Raw genomic sequence first — 20,168 nt, forward strand, 5'->3', positions numbered from 1 at the left:
CAAGTCTGTTTTTTAAATTATTAAACACCTCAAACATAAATGCAGGTATGGAGGCACATTCCTGTAGTCCCAGCACCCTTGGGAGAGTGAGGCAGGAGGATTCCAAGTTTAAGCCCAGCCCAGGTAACTTGGTAAGACTTTGTCTTAAAATTAAAAATAAAAAAATGGTCTGGGGAGATAGCTAGTGTGAAGACCTGGGTTCAATACGAATACTGCAAACAAACAAATAACAACAACAAAATACATATGTAAATAAAAGTAGAGTGGTGCCTTGGTCCATGCACTTAATTTGTTCTATAATTCCAGAAAAGATGGCCATGCTTGTCCTCATGTGCAAAAGGTAGCTTTGGTTGTGTTCATCACTCAATGTGGAGTTCACAAATGACACCACCGTCTTGATTCATATAAAGACTATGCATCTATTCATCACAAAATTTTATCAACTTTTAGTATCTTCCCTGTGTTTACTTTGGGTATTTTTCGAATAGAATATTTTAAAAGAAGTCAATGTGAAGTCTTGCTCCCCACCTCTGTTTCTCTTGCACCTAGAATTAACCAATGTAGCTAATGTCTTGTAAGGTCCTGTGTTTGAGCCCAAGGACCAAAAGAAAAAAAGCAAATATGAACACATATTGTCACTTTACCACTTAACAAAAGGAGCAGTACATGGTGTTTTTCCCCCTTGACTTTTGTATTCAACAATATTTAACAGAGATCATTTTATATATGTGCTTCTGAATCCTTTTATCTGCATGCACCATATTTATTTAATGAGACCCTTTCATAGACCTTTTTTGTTTTCCAGTCTTTTGCTCTTAGTAGTAGCGCTATAATAAATATGTTCATCCATGGATTTCTATGTAAGTCAATACACTGGCAGGAATTGTTAGCCAAGGACTGGATGACTCAGAGGGCAAGTGTACTTGCAATTCTGACAGTAATTGATAAACTACCCCTTTCACACTTAGAAAAGGAAAAACAATTAAATGTGACTGTACAGGTAACTGGGGGATTATAATCACTTCTTCCTTAGCATAGAAGAAGAAATGATTTGCACTTGAACAACAATGCCTATTTTGGCAATTTCTGTTAATAGGAAAATTATAGGCCGCAAATATTAAAGAAGAAAATATATAGCAATTGAAAACTAGGACCAAGCCAAGTGACACAGATTTATAACACTGTACTCATAACCTAGTTCCATTCCCTGGGAGAGAACCCCTCCATGTTGAATGTTTTCTACACGTCTCTCCTGGAGACACTGTTTTGTAACACGGGTGGTAAAGATGATATGTTTCAGAAATCCCTTAGCCCTGATTCTGTGACTCCTCCTGAGATTCCTCCTGAGATTTCTGTCAAGGAATATTGCCAACTTTCAATGGAGTTTTTAATTTTCTGGTAATCTCTTTGGATCTGTTTCATGTATTCTAGATTTTGTTTATATTCTTCATCAAAGGTTTTCTCTTTTTTCTGGGTTCCTCCATTCCTTCATCTGTGTCTTCTTGATATGGGCTTAGCATTTCTTTTATTTACCTTTTTATATCTTGCCTCACTTGAATTAGAATTTCAGTTTTAAGTTTGTCTATGACATCATGAAGGTATTTCTTTATGTCTGCTGATGCTGTGTCCAATATTGCATATTTGTTGCCCTGGATCTCTTCTGTATTTACCTCTCCTGGACTTATTTTCCCTGGGTCAGCAGCTGGAGGCTTTTTCTTGTTTCTTTCTTTTGTCATGGTTCTGGTTTCTTTCAGACAGGTGTATGGTGGAGGTCTCAGGCCCTTTCCATATTGCTTACAGTTTTTCTGAAGCATGCTGGCGAGGGGATTGCTGCCCTCTCCAGTTTCTGTGAATTGCACATAGGGAGGATGTGGGCTGGCCCCTCTCCTCTGAGTCAGTCAACCAGCAAGTGCCTTCAGCACATTAGTCTGTGCTGTGTGGACATCACAGGTTCAGGACAGTTTCGTCCCTGGCTATTGGGTCCTGACCAGGGGTGTGACCCAGCCCAAGCAGATCCCACCAGTCCTCTCTGGGCCAGGAGAGGCCGACTGATGCCACTGCAGTTCCAGGTTCAGGCCCATCCTGCCCAACTCCAATACGTTGTCCAGCTGGTCACCACCTCCGCAGGACCCAATTCCTAGCACTCACCTCAGGTTAATCGAGCTCTCCACATTGGTTCCGCTATCCGTTGTGCCACATCCTCCCACCAAGGGCCTTGGGCTCACCAACCCCGGATTTCAGTGCTAGGGCAACTTCAGTGGGACCATGAGTTATCCGACTCCACGGTGCGCCCAGCACAGCAAGGGACCGGCTCCCGTGAGAGTGCGTCTGGTTCCAGTCTTTTGTCCACATTTTTCCTTTCTTTGTTTCTTTTTTTTTTCTTTTTCTTTTTCCTCAGTTTCTTGCTGGGTCATGAGAATTCCTCTCCTTTCATCTGGTCTTCTCCATGGTGTTAAATTCTAGCATCTTGAGTTATTTTCTCCAAGAGGATCTCTACCCTGCTACCTATTAATCTGCCATCTTCGATATTCCTCAATATCTGTGTTTTTCAAAAGTGAGTCAGCACAGCCTACTGGTGAAGCGCATGCTTAGTACGTGTGAGCTCTGGCACCACCCTGGCAGACACATACAAAACAAAACAAAACAAAAACACCCAAGTGGCTATGTGAGAGCCAATGGATCCTTCCACAATGTAACTTCACAACAACACACAAAGAGAGAGAAGGTCTCTGGAAAGAGACTTTCTTTTAAAATATCACATCCTTGTAATACGTCCTGGGGACTTTTGGCTTCCACAACTGAATCACAACAGTGATCCTGAATCTAATATTAAAGCTGGCATAAAAGATAAAACTCCTTCCCTTGTACAGTATTTTACCCCAGTCCTCCACACCTATCCCCATGTCCCTTTCCCTGACTACCTCAGTTTTTCTCTGCCCTGTCCTCCATGCAAGAATACTTTTATTGATTGCCACACAAAAATACTACTGTAAAACAGAGGGTCTAGCAACAGGGGTGAGTGTTTTTCACTTAGACACTAGTGGGTGATGTTGAAATGCTCTTTCTCTCGAAGTTCCCCTCTGTCTGCTCTCCTCCTTGACACTGGTACACATGGAGAAGCCAGAATGTACAACTGTCCTTCCCACAAGCAACAACTGCATACAAGTCATGACAAAATTTGATACAAAAAGTGTAGTATCTGTGATCTGCAATGACTTTCAAACCCAATTAGATAGCATATACTAAAGAGGATGATGTAAGCTCTAATAATTTGTTTCTCAGTTCTCAAATTGGAACCAGACATTTTGTTTGTTGGAAGAAGGAAGAAGGGACTAGCTCCTATTGATTTCTTTAGGTACCAAATACAATGACTTTTAGAATTTTCTTCCCTGCTCACTCTCTGAGCTCTAGTATATGCGAGAGTTTACATGGGAAATTACTTAATGCTGCTTTGTATCTTCCATACAGTGACACAGGCAGATACAAACAGACCTACATGGATTTTAGAGAGGCTGAGATAGGTTTGGAGAACTAAAAAGATTTTATGTGCCCCCTAAATCACCACTGCTGCTTTGGGAGAAGATGCCTGGAGTATTTCCCAGAGGACTCCTGAGCATGGATAAATGATGAATAGCTCAGCAGGCACCGAGGACAGTGGACAGCTCTTCCCTCCCACCCAGAGGACTGGAGCAGAGGCGTAGAGAAGGTGACCTATGGTGCGACTGTGGCTGGAAACCTTTCTAAACTCCAAAATGGTCTCCTAAGAGTTTAAAGGAATCCAATTTCCAACCAAAATACTTCAAAATCAAGCTAATTAACTTTTACACAGTGCTAAAGAATACATTATATTACATTTGTTGAGTCAAATAAAGAGAAGGTTGTATATTCTGTGTGCCCAAGACCTTGGCTTGGGTAATGCTTTCTTTGAAATACCATCCATGAAACAAAAACAAACATCCTAAACCTCTGACACTCGAGAAACTGCCTTCTCTCTCTTAGTAAAATCTGATGCATAGTGTTTTGTTTCCTCTTTTCTGTTTCACTCGTTTAACAAAGGGGCTGCATGTGAGACAGAGACAAAACAAGAGAGGGCACAAGACATTAATTCTAGTGAAAGACCCTAAACAGTGGTCAAAAGAAGAACTGATTTCTTTTTTTTTTTTTTTTTTGTCTTTTTCGTTTTTATCGGTACCAGGGATCGAACTCATGACTGCCTGCTTGCAAGGCAGGTGCTTATGCCGCTGAGCTAAATCCCCAGAACTGATTACTTTAAAATCATAATGGAAAAGAAATTATTGATTAAATAGTTTCCAAATATTGGAACATCAATAAAAAGAACGGTGAGGATCTTGAGGTGGAACAGTTGAACACAAAGGCAACACACACCAGAATGCCTTTTCTGGTTTCTCCATTCCTACCTTCCATTGTTTCCATAAGACATTTTATAACAGGGAAGAGACAAACATCACCACCACTAACCCAGAGCTGGACACTGGGAGAGAGAATAATAAAATCAGAAGAATGATCTCTTAGTCACTTTCAGATAAGGGAATGCCAAATGAAACCTGAAAAACCAGCCTTGTGACCGCTTTATATGTGGGTAGCTTATAATATAAGCAGATCACATGTTTTTTTACTGTTTATGTGCTATAATGATAGCATGAATGCTTACAATAACAAAATAAATACTCCAGTCAGCTGGAGATCTGGACTAATTAGCCTGACTGCCACACCCGCCTGTTCTCTCCTGTATCTGACTTTCTCTCACTCTCAGACCAGCCCTAGAAGCCAGCACTACTGTTAGGCATAACTTTAACAAAAATTTCAAATCAAGATTATATAGGATAAAAGTAGATTTCAAAGGATCATGCAAAAGAGAAAAGATAATGAGCAATCAAGCCACCAGCTACGTTAAGAGTGAAGTAATATACAATTAGAAATCTCAGTCAACACTTCCTTTCATGTACTACTGTAACTTCAAAGCTAAATGAGAAAACACCTTTAAAAACTGAGAATATACTCACACCTTTCTTTTCTTTTATGTTTTGGCAAGATTCTATTTTTGGGAGCAGTTTTAGGTTCACAGCAAATACAAGCGGAAGATACAGAGATACATCCCCGCCACATGCATGCTGGGATATCTCAGCAGAAGCCTCCACAGTAGAAAAGCACAGAGAAAAGGCTGGGGGGTAGTGGTAACACCCATAACAACATTCATGGGCCAAGAAGCAGCAACAGCAGATGTAGAATACATGTCATGGGAAAACCAGAAGGAGAACAGAGAAGAAAAAGATCCAAAGAATATCCAAAACAATAGCTGAAAATTTCTTCAACATGTCAGATCCTCAACCACAAATCCAGGAAATTCAGAAGCTCCCAAGCAGGGTAAATGGCAGAAAAATTGTACTTATCATTCCACGCTATGAAAAATCACACATAAAGAACAGAGAGCCCAGCTGGCTGTGGAGGCACATGCCTGTATTCCCAGTGCTTGGGAGGCTGAGGCAGCCATCAGTTCAAGGCCAGCCTGAACTACATAGCCAGATCATACCTCACAAAACAAACGAACAAACAAACAACCCCCCACACACACCAAATAAAGAGCAGAAAATCTGAAAGAAGCCAGAAGAAAATCCCTTTTCCTACAGAGGAGCTGCAGTAAGAATTATACTAACCTTCCTCAAAACCTTCAAGCAAAAAGAAAACACAGAGAAACAAATTATCAGCCTAGAATTCTTGTACCCCATGGAATTATCCTTCAAGAGTGAGGCAGATACAGACTTTCTCAAACAACTTGGAAGAAATATTATTAGCATTCTTTAGAGAGAGAGAAAATGACATCAGAAATGTCTACATAAAGAAAAGAAAATCATCAAAGGCACAACTGAAGGTCTGAATTTAAAACAAAAATTTTCTTTTATACAAATATTGACAATGAGAAAAGTGAGAAACTTGGCTATTAGTCTATGGGGACTAATCCCTCCAGTGAGGAACAGATCTAATTATTCTGAAATTCCCCAAGAAATACAGAATTAAAAACAAAGCATTTGCTAATTTGAATGAGATTTTTTGTGACTCTTTAGAGAATAGGCTTAAACTTAAAAACACCGCTGGTTATTTTTCTTTAAAAACAGATGTACCACAGCATCAAAAGATACCTATTAAAGCCTCATTGCTTAGGAACCCTGCATGAAAGACTCTGAATTTCATTCTAACAGTTTGGACTTACCTTGTGGCAAATAGAAACATCCTAGACAGCCACTCTCTGGCCAATCCGATGTCATGTTCAGTCATGGGATACAAAGCCATTTCACCCTGCTAGAGCTTTTTGCACCGTTCAGAGTGACAAAGTTTCCCAAAATTTGTGTGCCCACAATTAGGAGGCTCAAATCACCTCAATCCACCGAGGGGGAGGGATTCTCACTCTTGGTCACCTATGTAAATGGGCCAGTTACAATTCAACCCCTGTTCCAAAAAGGAAAAAAGAGAAGGTGGCCCTTGTAACTTCCTGAGAACCAGCATCTTAGATGTCTGCACACAGCTCAAAAATGCCAGACTTCTATTTTGTGGGCAGGAAGAGGAGGAACAAGGGGAAAATCATCTGCTGATAAAAAGCACCAAACTGAAATCAGAAAGTTTTCTTTAAAGATCTTTTCTGCTAAACTGATACTGTCACCCACATACAGAAATGCCACTGCTTGCTAAAGTATGTGTGAATTACTTGGAAGGCTGCTGAAACAGCTGCTCTGTAACAGTCTCTCATGAGGCTTCTTAAGCAGGGAGGTCTGAGCACCAGGCTCAGGAAAGCAGAAAATGCCAGTGGGACTAACCCTGCTGCTCAATGCAGAGAGAATTAGGAGTCAAACTCTGAGCTTCTCTCACCCATTCATCTTGGTTTACTTCACAGAACAGATAACGTATCATCATGCATGGGTGAATGCCTAATAACAATCAGTTATTTTAATAAGATGACCAAGGTTGAAAGAATAAGAAGTTTATGGAGGAAAGCAGTGGCTTGGAGATCTCCAGTTGTATGCTAGAACATTTTGGCTCCTTTACCAACTCACTCAATATCCTAGCCCAGTGCTTGATGGAATTTAGGAAGAAGATCCTGTCAAGGTATGTTAGATTGTACGAATTCTTACTGATGATTAGGATAAGATAGAATTCAGAGCTGTAAGCAGGAAAGAAGGATGGGATTAGATCTGCAAGAATACTAAGCCTAAGGCCCGAAAAATGGCTCTCTAAAACTTGGTTATTTGTCTAGACTTTAAATAAATATGGACAAGAGCTTCTTCCTCTTACTCACTCCTTGTCCTTTTAAACAAGTAAGAAAATCTTTCCTATTTTCTAAATGAACAAGCATCACGACCTGCTGAACTTCAAGTTGGTTCAAGAGGTAACCTCAGCAGTTTCCAACTCCAAAACCAGTGTGCAGAGCTCTGTGACCTGTCCACTACCGAGCCCCCAGCTCAGCGTCTACAGGTCTCTAAGACAGTAAGCACATCAGAGTGCACTTCTGCTACATGAAAAAGCAACACATTAGCACCTCATTCTTCTCACACTTCAAAACAGGATTCAGACCAGAGCCAGCCTGAATAGCACCTGCTGGACAAAACTGGAATAATCTGAGCAACCAAACGAGCCAGAAATAGCGGTAGTGGCTGGTAACCCAAGGATAGAAAAAAAAATGAAAGCATTCTTCCTGATACAAATTAGTATTAGAATAAATAAATGAGGAAGGACAGTTCTTCCTCACAAAAGAATTCCAATTAATAAATGTAGAAGGGATAAAGGAAATACAAAATCATTTTTAGAATATTACAGTAATAGTTGCCACAGACAGTATTAGCTGATACAAAAATTAGTGAATAGGGTATTTGCATAGCTTCAAAGTGCTCTCCTGACAGACTTATTAATTACAAAGAGACAAACAGTATACTTACAATGGGGAAACATGGCAGACTTCTGTCACCATGCTATCAAAGCTGTCATCTCAACAAAGCCCTGCTGCCACATTGCCCCTGGTGTGATACACTAGGAAAGGTACAGTTGGAAGGAGGAACCTTGATCTAAAGCTGAGAAAGCATCAAGATGCCCTCAGACAGAAGGCATTCTCCAAAATACCTGGCCACAGATTTGACTCGCTTTTAGAAAAACAGATGCATATTGAGACCACAATGTTAAATGAAATAAATCAGATGTACAAGCTTAAATATAGTGGTTTCTCTTGTATGTGAAACCCAAATATAAATAAAACAGTAAAATAAAAGATAATAGAACAACGAGGAGATCAATCTTTTGCAAATGGCATAGAGACCAAGAGATGGGGGAGGGAAGGGAGGAAGGGAAGTAAAAAGATTAACATGTGCTACGTACATGTGCCAACTCCACACAATAAATGTGATCACTATATACTGCAAACACGTACTAATAAAAGTAAAAACTTTTTAAATGTCAAGATCATAAGAGCCAAAGAAAGAATGAGGAACCCAGGAGACTAAGGAAATACAACAAACACAAGACAAACACAGAACAGGTTCCCAGGAAAGAAAAGGAATGTTAGTGGGGAAACCAGTACAATCTGAATACTGTCTGTAGTCTGTAAGGTCTCAGAGTCTATAGTATTACCAGTTACCAATGCTAATGTCTTAGTTTTGATACTTTGCACTATGGCTATAAAAGATGTTACTATTTAAGAAAACTAGGTGGTTGGTGTTGGGAAATCTCTGGATTATTTTTACAACCTGCTGTGAGTCTACAATGGTTTAAAAAAAAAAGTAAAAATAAAACAAAAACAACAAAAAACAGGACTTAAGATGTTTCTGAATATTACTGGGCGAGGACCACTCAGGTGTCCACATTCAGTCCCACATCAGTAACATCTGGATTATTGAGACACCTTGTGGAACAGGGAAGAGTTAGGAAGTGAACTGTAATAAGGGAATCTAATTTACTAGTAGATGTGGAGACAAGACAGATACAATAAAATTCTTAGTATATACATAGAGAAAAAGGCCAAGGAAGAGGATCTGAGCAGCAGTGAGGGATGCATCACATCTAACTCATGATTTCTTACGAAGAGGACTGACTGTCCACCTGCTCCCTGTTACTCCCTTCATAGACAGTGCTGTCTGCAGTCGGCTTGGACTATGCCGATGAACACAACTGCAGCCAGTTTTAAAGACAGTTTCTTGTGGCTAGATACATATTTCAGTTCATTTGTTTGGCAACTTTTGGCAGCAATGGGGAAGTTTTTGGAGCTCAGTGCACCAGCTGCGGCACATGTGCCATAGGTTTGCCACCACTATTCTAGGGTTTGCACTGAAAGTTGTTTGAATTGTTTCAGGCTCATTCTCAAGTCTACGTGATTTATGCTGTTCACCTGCAGGCACTCTCTGTTCCTCTTGCCTTTCTAGTCCTGGTAATGGCCATGGTAGAAATGTGACTCTCTTCTCATTTTCCCCTGCCCCACTCTCACCTATTGATCCATCTAAATCCATCCCAAATCTATTTCATCTTTGGTCTCATCACCAGTGGCTTGGTTCAGATTCTTGGTCATTTTCCTCTCAAGTGAGAGGGAACTTTCTGAACTGAAGCACTGTGGCTATGGAGGGGGGGCGGGGTTGGGCCTGGTCCTGGCTCCCCAAATCTAAGCCCAGCACCTCCTGGGTGAATGTTCTGAGTGTGGCCTTATCGCACCAATGTAACAGCCCACACAATACCTCAGCATGCTCAAACACAGAGGCATTTGGCTTTACTCAGGCTTGCAACCTGGCACACACAGGGGAGTCACTGCAAATCAGGCTATTCTCAAGATTTTCCTCAGAGACAAAGAAAGAAGTTTTACACATTTTAGTTGAATGGTAAATTAATTTTGTTATACAAATTCCCTTACCACTTCCAAAATATAAAACTTTGAATAGGCCAGGCATGGTGGTGCACATCTATAAACCAAGCATTCAGCAGGCTGAGGCAGAACTGCCACAAGTTCAAAGCCCACCTAGACTATATAGTAAGACCCTGTCTCAACACCCCCCAAACCCAAAAAATTAAAGTTTGAAATACCACTTTAAATGTATAGTAATTTTAAAATAATTATGAATGTAGTTTTTAAACCATGTTTGAATCAAATTATTTGAGGGATTCCCAGATCACCTCCCAGGAACCTGAGAGTTTTCAGAAATCTGAGTCTGACCTCCTCCTTCTGCCTCACTTGTCTCTAGGCAGCCCACATCATGCCCCCAGTTCCCTCTCGGGCATTCAGCTCTTTTCGGATCGGTCAGCCCTGTACTCTGTGTCTCTTACCTGTGCTTCAGCCGGAGTTTCACCCCTCCTGACCACGATGCTTTCCTGTGCTGGGGGCCCGCGGTGAAGTGCTCTGCGCCAGAGTCACCAGGACTTGCGTGGCCTGGATCCGCACACACGTCTCTGTCCAAAACAGGAACATAAGAAGCTGAGCATGATGGTCGTGTTCAATCTCACACAAAAAACACAGGAAAATGGAGCCAGGAGGCACAAGGAAGCATGACTAAGTTCAGTGTCCTAAGAGAGAAAGTCCATAACTCAGGTCATCTGCCTTTCATGTCTATGTTACTGTATGAAGCAATAAAGTCTATTTCCTAATCACAGAAATTGATTTCTTCAGCATCTTCTAAGGAAGATACACTAACTGTTATGAACATAAACTCTACTCTAATTCAGTGTTGATAATTAAGTGAAAAATTGGACTCACTAAAACAAATGGTCAAAGTGGTTCCCTGAAATGTAGCCATGCTGCCCAGCTTCTCACTCTCATTTCGGGGGGAGTGGCTCCCAGTGTCACAGCCCACCATCCGTGGGTGGCAGCTAAGAAACTCAGGCCAGCCCTTGAGTTGGAGTTATTTCAGATTGTTTAGATTCCACTGTGCTGGGAAGCAAGCCTTTTGTGTGTCCACTTCAGTCCAGCTCCTGCCCCAGTCCCCGACGCCATTCCCATAAGTCTTTCCTCCACACTCCCAGGGAGCCACAGAAAAATTTTAAGCCCCACATCGCCAAATGTGTTCTGCCATGGGAACAGGCATACTTCTTCTCCTCAGGAGAGTCCTAGGAACCAAATTTCCAAACACTTTTCATGCCTCTTCGTTATTAGACTGTCCCCTGCCTCAGGCTTTGAAGTGGGTTTTTCACTTTGCCAAGTACAGTGTATGTTTTCAATTTCTGTCTTCAAGGGTTTTCCTAAGCCGCTGAGATCCAACCTGTGAGGCCGCCCCTCTGCATATGCCTTGCCTGGGCGGGAAAGGGATTAGTGAACAGCTGTTAGGAATAAACCCTGTCCATCTGGCCTTCTATTTCCTGGAACCCAGAGTAGAAGCCAAAGCGCTCTCTTTCTTAAACCCTAAGTCAGAAAAAAAAAAAAATCTCTTATTTTAGGGAATAGGGGAGATGACCAGGTCAACAAGGGCTTCCATTTCTAACCTAAATTTTCCTGTTTACTTTAGCTGTATAGTTGGGACACAGCTTGAGTGTGTCACCAGACCAAAGAGGACGTGGTCTTTGTGTGATGGTAGGACCTCTGACTGAAAGGACCTATGGCAGCTTAAGGCCACTGACACTTCTGCCCCTGGAGGTAAATAAAGTAGTCCTCCAGGCAGCAAGTCTGACCCCTGCATCCCTCTCTGGCTGCCTGTTTAGAGATGGGATCCCGCTCTTGTGCTCACTCCTGCCATGGTGCAGCCCTTCAGGCTCTGATGCACCCAAGAAGGTCCTCACAAGTGGCCACACCAATAGGCCTACCCAATCTTGGACACCTGGTCTCCAGAACTATGTGCTAAATCAAATTCTTTTCTTTATAAAGTTAGTCCACTTTGGGTATCTCATTACCGTAATGCAAAACTAACTTCTGTGGTATTCTATGCAAGACCACCTCCCTGTATGTATTAATTTTCTCATCAGATTTAGAATTCTTAGCTTTTCATATATTTAATATAATTTTACACTTGAAGTCAGGTTGAGCTTGTGTCATTATGTCCTAAACAGTCCCAGTCAAGCAAACTCTGATCCTCACAATATTTGTCCATAGTAAAGTAAAAATAAGATACCGATGGTACACTAGTTAGGAACAGTGCTGCTGACTGGCTTTATGATGTCCTCTTATATATGAAATAGTGTGAAGGAACAACTTACATTGAGTTGTTGAGAAACAAACACTTCAGGTGAAATATTTAGAACAGAGCCTGACTCTTACAGGACAAACGTTCAGTGAAGTAGTCATCCTTACCATGCCTATTCTGCAGAAGTTCCATGGAACTTCTTGATAACACGTATTACCTGTCTAACCTACCACCCAAGTATGATAAAGACTTAGTAGACTAATTTTTTCAGTACTGACTTACTCTAGTATGTTCATTTTAGAACCCCTTTCAGCTAACATGTAAAATAGTTGCAGGTAAAAACACCTATTTATTCTGGGAAGAACAGAAGAGCCTTAGCCAGGGAGAGTTAACACATCAAAACCTTTTACAGAATTAATAACTGAGTTATCTTCCACTAAGAATTCTCAGGGATTCCTCTAAGGCACCAACCCAATGACTACTTGGCTTAAATTGAGGGGGAAAATAGACTCTAATGTATCTTGCTATCCAATATCCAAATATAAATATTATAGAAATGGAAAAACCACTTCCAAGACTTCCCTGCCCATCAGCTGTTGGGCAGCAAGGGGAGGGCTTTTTCCTTTCCCGGTCTCCTCTGGACCCTAATGCTGAAAGAAAGCACTCAAGGCCAGGCTACAGCTTTCACACAGCCTCTGTGGCTTTTAATCATTTCCTCATTTTTTGCCTAAACCACAATTATTGGCTCTGTACTTTCTGCACAGTGGCTTGGGCAGAAGCTGAGCTCCTTTCTTTTTCATTTCCTCTTTCCTAGGACACATCCTGAGAAAGGTCCAGGGGTTCTGGTGTCACAGTGAAGGGCAAACAAATGGGAAGGAGAACTGAAGTCCAAGGAACATGGGATCATCCCACCTTTTTAAGGATTTTCTATCCATGATTCCTTGGCGGATTCCTCCATCTTGCTTTCCCAGATGTTGAGAGTTACCCCAAAACTTTTTTACAAAGATGAAAGCAAATGAGGTTTTTTTAAAAAAAAAAAAAAGATCCATTTTCTAAATGGACAAACTGAGATACAGAAGTTCTGTACTTCGGCTCAAACCACACATGGCATTATACTCCCTTGGGACTAAAACCACTGACAACCACTGACGCTTCTTCCTTTCAGCTTAGTAGTTTCAAAAATGTTCAGCATATGGCACAAATGTTACAGGCCTTAGGATGACTCACCCATATCTGCCACAGAATTGTGGCAGTGGGGCTGTCATTGAAACATTTTACTAAATAAGCTTATTTTTACCTCAGAGATATCCAAAGCTGTATTCTGGAAGCCTTGGAACCAAGGAAATAGCTGCAAGTGCAAAGTAGTGGAATGAACCACAAGGCTCCCAGCTCTGCTACTGTCGTCAGGTCCCTGGAAGTGTCCCCTCCCCTGGGCAATGATCGTATCCTTCAGGGTCCAGCCTGGACCTCATTTCTTCTGGCCAGCCTCACATGGGCAGTTGGGGCAGGGCAGGAGGTGGCCCTCAAGGTGCAGAGAGCAGCACACTACTAAGAGGCGCTTTTCCTAGCCCTCAGTTCACATTCTCTTAATTGCCCATTTGCTCGTCCCTCTTCACTTTGCAACTAAGATCAGCAGGCACCTGGCATGGACAGTTGTTCAGTCAGTATCTGAATGACGAAGTACTGCTAATGCGCGACATATCTGTTCCCGTCTTCCCTCAAATCTCCAGTTAACTCACAAGTTAACTTTCTGGCTGCTGGGGGTTGCTGTTGCTCACTGTTCTCCAGACTCAATATCACAAGTACAACATGAACTGGGAATCTAATCTGATCTGAGAAGGCTTTGGCAGAGCTAAAAAACAAACAAACAAACAAACCTACTGTGATCTACAACCATAGGAACCTGCTGTCTCACGTTTCTTTGCCCAGATAATTCAGAAACAAGAAAGCCAGGTCAGCCACCTACATACTTCTATGCTAAGTACATTCTAATACCTGATACTCATAGATCTTAAATACACACTCGCTGCATTAGTAAGTAGTATTTTAATAGAGGCCATTAACTGCTTTCTGAACTGAGTTTCAGCCAAACAAGAAGAAAAAGATCCAGATGATTCGGTTCAGTGGCTCATTTAAACACTGTAAAATTTAGGGAAGGATAGGGGAAGCAGATCAAAACACACAAGGAGCTCAGCCTACGAATGTGGCTCCCCAGATCTCTGTAGTGGTGGGTTGCTATTGAGTTTCAATTTTCCTATTTTTTCCTTTGAAAGGAGAATCGTGTCTGTTTGCTGTAGACTATTTCCACCATGGGGAAGTGCTTGGTCTTATCTGTTAGCATCAGCTATGTCTCATCCAGCAGGGGACAGCTCCCTTGCGGGCTTCTCTCTTCTAATCCTGTGCCGTTCCAGCCCACTGTCCACCTATCAGCCAGCACCTTTCAAAAACATAAAGGCATCATACCATTCCCTAGTTAAATCTTGTCATTTCCACTTGCACTTCAGATAAAATTCAAGCACCCAAACTTGGTCAAGTGGGCTGGTCCCAGCCTTCCTCCATCCTCTCCCCGGATCCCGTAACCTCATGGGCATCTCTGGAAGTTTCACATACACTTTTCCATTCAACTAGAATATTCTTCCCAGCTTACTGCCTGGCAGGCTACTACTTCATCCCAGGTCCAATATCACCTCCTTGGAGACCACCTTGCCTTATTTGAAGCAAATACTGTTTCCCTTCCTTATCAGCACAGGGCATTGTACCTAATACTGCTTTATCAGCTAGACAGAAAGCTTGGCCAGGTCAGGGTCGACATCTGGCTTAAATTCTTTAGTTTTGTTTTCACTCAGGGTCAGCGTGATGCATGGCTCATGGCAGACATACAGTACACATTTGTTACATGAACTACAAGGGGTCATACACAGAATATTTATGCAATGCTTCCAACATCTTAAAGATATTAAATGATTCACAGTACATTTTGAGGAAGGTAAGGTCTTCTCTTTCACTAGTCACTTCCTGGAAGAGGCTGCGAATCAATTTCTTTGCAAGAATAAAATTCAACCCTATCTTTTGGTTCATCTCATTGGCACGGGGTTTCTTGGGACAGAGAAAACCAGTGTTGGGGCACAAACAGCTGGCAAAACTCTGCCTGGATTTTCCTGCCATGTATTTGGAAGTAATCACAGTGACTTTTGTGATTAAGTAGGAAATGAACATTTACACACTTTGTTCAATTTGTTCTCAAAACCCCTTGGAGAAATTCCTTTGGATTCCTGCAGGGAATATATATATGTGTTTTCAGGACAAATGCCCAATTAAAAGCCACATTCTTGTTTTTCCAAGTGTCTTTTTTCTTTTTATCCTCCTCCCTGCCCTTCACACACAAAGATGCCCTCATTATTGCTTTTATTCTGTCATCCCCTTTCCTTTGGGTAGTTCCCCAGCACTTTCTCCCAGAATCTCTAGGAGGCAGACAAGATCTAGAGTTAGGCTTAAGAACTGCCATCCTTAGGTGCAGAGCTCAGTCCTTTGCCAAACATAGCTGCTCTTCATTTTCTGCAGGCTACTTACCAAGGTTTCACAATACATTCTCCAGGAAATGCTCTTTCTCTAAAAGAGAAATTCTTGTCATTGACCTTTTGCTGTCTACATATTTGAGCCTTACCCTTTGGTTCACTGTCCCTTCATTACTCTCCTTTTTTGCCTAGTCATTCTTTCCAATCTGGGAAGCTCACCCTGCATCCCCTCAGGCCTGTATCCTATGTAGTTTTCTTACTCACAGGCATGGTGCTTGCTGATACTAAAAGACCACCTGCTCACGTACCCTGGCCCCACAGCTTAGATTACTACAGGAGGGCCACACAGAGCCCTCAGCCGTGACAGATGTGCTTTGTGCATCTCAAGCCTGTGTCCATTTGCACCTGCTCTGGATGTTCCTTTTACTCAGCTGACTGCACCTGAAACTTCTCAAATAAATGCAATTTATACGAATGGCACTCAGCATATTTCTGATTCTTCCTGTTTCTTTCTGAAACCATAAATTTAGCTATCTCTAGATCTTAGCCAATGACCTCCAAGTCGACCTCACACAAAGAGGAAAAGAGAGGACAGGAAAAAAAAGCCAAATGACTAGGCAAATCTTTTAACCTGCTTAACAAATATTAATCTGTTTATGGTTTACATTGACTTTAATCCCTTCATCCACTGCACCTTTTGCCACTGCTAAACCAGAAGTTAAGAAAATCAGTGACCCTCAAGAGTTTATGGTCAAACTGGTGCCATCACTATGCTTTGTAGCCCAAAGCTACAAATACTCAGAGCCTACATCTAAAAATAACTCCAATTTGTGGCACGTTCCAAGATGTCTGTGGACAATGGATCCTGGAGATAGGTACTAGGGTTCCAGTTCGGTCTCTATCATCTAGTAAGTACTGGGCCTCAGGCATGGTGGACTTAACCTTATGCCTCAGCTTCCTTCTCTAAGAATAAGTATGCCTGCATCAAGTGCAGTTAGGAATTAACTGGTCTGTACAAAGCACTTAGAACACACCCTGAGCAATAAATGTTAACTTCTTATCAGTGAAACTGAAACCCGCATTTATTGGGCATGGTGTGCTGGTCAACTTTCTGTCACTGTAACAAATATCTAAGATAAGCAATTTATAAAAGGAAAGGTTTACTTTGGTTCATGATTTTAAGCATTTTAGTCCATGGTTAGTTGGCTCTGTTGCTTTCGGGCTATGCATGGCTGGAGTATGGAGCAAGTTGAAGTCACTCACTTCATAGCCAGGAAACAAGAGAGCGAAGAGAAGGGATGGGCTGGCACTGTCCCCTTTACGGGCCCACCCTGAGTGAACTGAAGATCTTCCCCCATGCCCCACCTTCTATGTCTACCAGTTTCCAACAGTGCCAAGCTGAGGACCAATCCTCTAACACAAAGGCCAGTTCAGACCCAAACTACAATAGCACATGGTATGTACCAGATACTGTGCTTTGGAAACAGTAACTAGTTTACCACTGAACATAGTTAGTTATGATTCCCATTTTACCTATTATTTTAAAACACAGCAAAAGGGGCTGGGGATTTAGCTCAGCGGCATAAGGGCCTGCCTTGCAAGCAGGCAGTCGTGAGTTTGATCCCTGGTACTGATAAAAAGGAAAAAGACAAAAAACAAAAACCAAAAAACAGCAAAGTTAAATAAAACAAGCAGTAAGACATACAGCTAAAGGCTAAGTCCTTACCACTATCTCCTCATTAGTACAACTGACCTTTGAATATTTTTTCTTGGTAAACTGACCTTTGAGTATTTTTTTCCTGGTAATCGGCCAGTGACAAACCATGTGCATCTCTTATTCATTCTCATCACCTGTGGCTGTTTGGCAAAAAGATGGGCATCAAACCAGCACCAACAAATATATCAAAAATACTCTGAAAGGTGGTCTTTTTTCTATATTTTGCAGCTTATTTACAACTGACACTACATAACATAAAACTAGCTCTTTTAAAATCTAACATGAGCCTAAGCATTAAATCTCTCCATATTTTAAAAGGGAAATCTTCAGGAAGTGAAAAGCAAGCTTGGGCAGAAGAAAGAGTTCCTCCTGGCAAATTCCAATATCCACAGAAATTACTTGTTGGAAGAGGAAGCAGGTTTTTTGGAAGCCCAGTGTTAGTAGAGGGTGTGGAGTGACTCCTGAAAAAGTTTACTGTAAGCCTTTCTTCTACCCTTGCTCTCTGTTCACCAGTGTAACAAGTGGTAGCTCCAAAGAACCATGCAAACCTCTGTAGCAGAGAACCATAATTCCTGACTTTTAATATCAGACATTATAGTATATAAAGGAGTTTCCCATACATTATTCCATTTTACCCTCAATAATCCTAAGGGCTCATGAAGCAGGCATTATTTATCTCCATTTAACAGACGTGGAGGCAGCCTCATGGATGGAAAGTTATTTGGCCAGGAGTTATAAAATTGAACTGGTGCAACAGTATCCCTAACTCCAATTTTTGTTCTCTAATCTTACTTAATACTACCTTTGAATTCTACAGTCCTAAAAATCCTTTAATAAAGATGGAAAACACTTAATACATAAAGCTGTGAAGGAAAAATTTAGAAGATAGTAGAAAGTCACTAGAAGTTATATGGGATACTCTATTTCCTGAGCACAATTGCCCCTAGATCTGGAGAAATGAGGGCAGAATTTGAAGGGTTCTCTTGCACCCCACCTCTGATATTAGTCTGCATGCTCGCCCGTACAGAATTTCTTAACACTGGTCACACCACTGAAATGAGGCAGCATGTGTTAAGACAGATGTTTCATGCTAAGACCCAAAAGCCAGGCCACTTGGATAGCCAGTCCAGTCACCCATCCCAACGACAGTCACCACGGAACACACGTTCAAGTAGGCTTGCAATGGTGGCAAAACAGACACCTTTTTGAGTATAATTCCTTTTGTGGAATTATAAAATTAAAAGAATGAAAGGCAAAATAACTTTATAAATACATCACAAACAGTGATAAGTGCTGGGAATAGAGTACACGAGACACTTGGCATGTTTTAACCTAAAGTGTGACCCTGACTCAAAAATATAAAGAATTAACCTTAGATTAAAGAATTAAGATCTTAGTTTTGAAACTATGCTCACCAGTGTTGGCACTAGGCAGGGATGGCCCATCAATGGACATTCTTCCTGGCTGTTTGAAAAAGTTAGTGCACAGGTATTTTCTGTTCTCAGGCCCAGAGGGAAGGAAATAGGCATGGCGGAGAGACTGAGGCTTGGGACTCCAGGATATCTGTAGGAACCAGACTTTCTCCAGTCTATTTGCAAATACATTGCTCCAGCCCTGGACTTGCCTAGAGGAAAGGGATGGATGTTAAAAATGTAAGTGGAGGTGGTCATTCACTGGAAGCAAACAGGTCCCTTGCTCAATTGAGGAATCTTAGCAAAAATGAACTTACCGCCTAATTTGGGAGGGAGACCTAATCCTTACTTTGCCCAAGAGGATTACCAGAGCTCATAGAAAGGAGCTCACATGTGTCACCTGTGACAAGTGCATTTATGTTGACAATACCCAAGATTTATTCTGATGTTTAAGGTAGATAAGATACCCCATTTATTTAAATGCCCCTGAATCTCAAACCTACATGTTTCCAACCTCTGCTATCACCCACAACAGATGCTGACTCCATAGCTCTCCCCAGCTTTTGCTAAAGTCTAAGGAAGCATAATTTAAATGGATGATGAAGTACTGAAATGAAGCCACTATGCAGAATGGTCACCGTCTGCAGTTGCCAATTGTCCTTGCAAGGTATTTGTAACTGTGGTTCCATGGGCTGAGTTTCTACTTATGCTTGTTATTTTACCTTTCCCTTTGTTACTATGGCCTAATAGTAATACAGGGTGGGGTTTTTTCTCTTCTTTTTAATCTGTATGTTCCTATGTACCCTAATACTAGAATTTCTGGGCCCCTTCATATGTCCTATAAGGCTTAAAAGCCAAGAAATAAACAAACAAACAAAAATCCTAAATGTTTTGGATCTTACAGCATTTTGTATTTCGGGGTGCTCAACTGGTGCTCAGCTGGTAAAGTCTATGTGAATATTCCAAAAGACTCCAAAATCAGAAACACCTCTGGCCCAAGCATTTCAGATAAGGGATATTCAGCTTATATATGGCACATAGTAAGACAGACGAAAGCTGGCTCTTGTCTAGCATGGATACTCAAATCATCATTTAAAAACATTACAACTGGCACCTACATTGGGTTTATGGTATATAAAGCACTTTTACTTAACAAATTTAGTATTTATAACAATTCTATGGAAGCATTACAGGAAACAAAGGCACAGGCGATTTCAGTGATTTATTCAGTATCACAAGGAAAGTGGAAATGTAAAGCCCTACCCTGTGACAAGGCTCAAGGGAGCAATGGGACCACCTTCTCCCATGGCCACATCACCCATGGCTGTAGAGCTGAAATCTCAAGAAAACAGAGGCGTTTACCCAGGAGATGCATAATTCTTCTAGTACCATTCTCCTCAAAAGTGATGAGTTTTGTGGTTTCTACTTGTCA

General features: G+C 41.5%; 1 protein-coding gene across 6 annotated transcripts in view; it reads right to left on the bottom strand.

The window, feature by feature from the left end:
- The window catches only part of Shroom3 (shroom family member 3), a 315,135-nt gene that overhangs the window by 56,541 nt on the left and 238,426 nt on the right, over positions 1-20,168 (bottom strand). For 5 of the 6 annotated variants that reach the window (XM_013141402.3, XM_063247226.1, XM_063247228.1 and 2 more), the window contains one exon: positions 10,309-10,431. In XM_013141402.3, the coding sequence (XP_012996856.1) occupies positions 10,309-10,431 (123 nt within the window). Of the gene's footprint in view, positions 1-10,308; positions 10,432-18,739; positions 18,949-20,168 lie in introns of those variants that run through there. The other variant, XM_063247229.1, reaches the window with a different exon arrangement.

The sequence above is a fragment of the Cavia porcellus genome, unplaced genomic scaffold (genome assembly GCF_034190915.1).
Source record: "Cavia porcellus strain 051 isolate PalLab524CR breed Dunkin Hartley unplaced genomic scaffold, mCavPor4.1 scaffold_4, whole genome shotgun sequence".
Taxonomy (NCBI): Eukaryota; Metazoa; Chordata; class Mammalia; order Rodentia; family Caviidae; genus Cavia; species Cavia porcellus.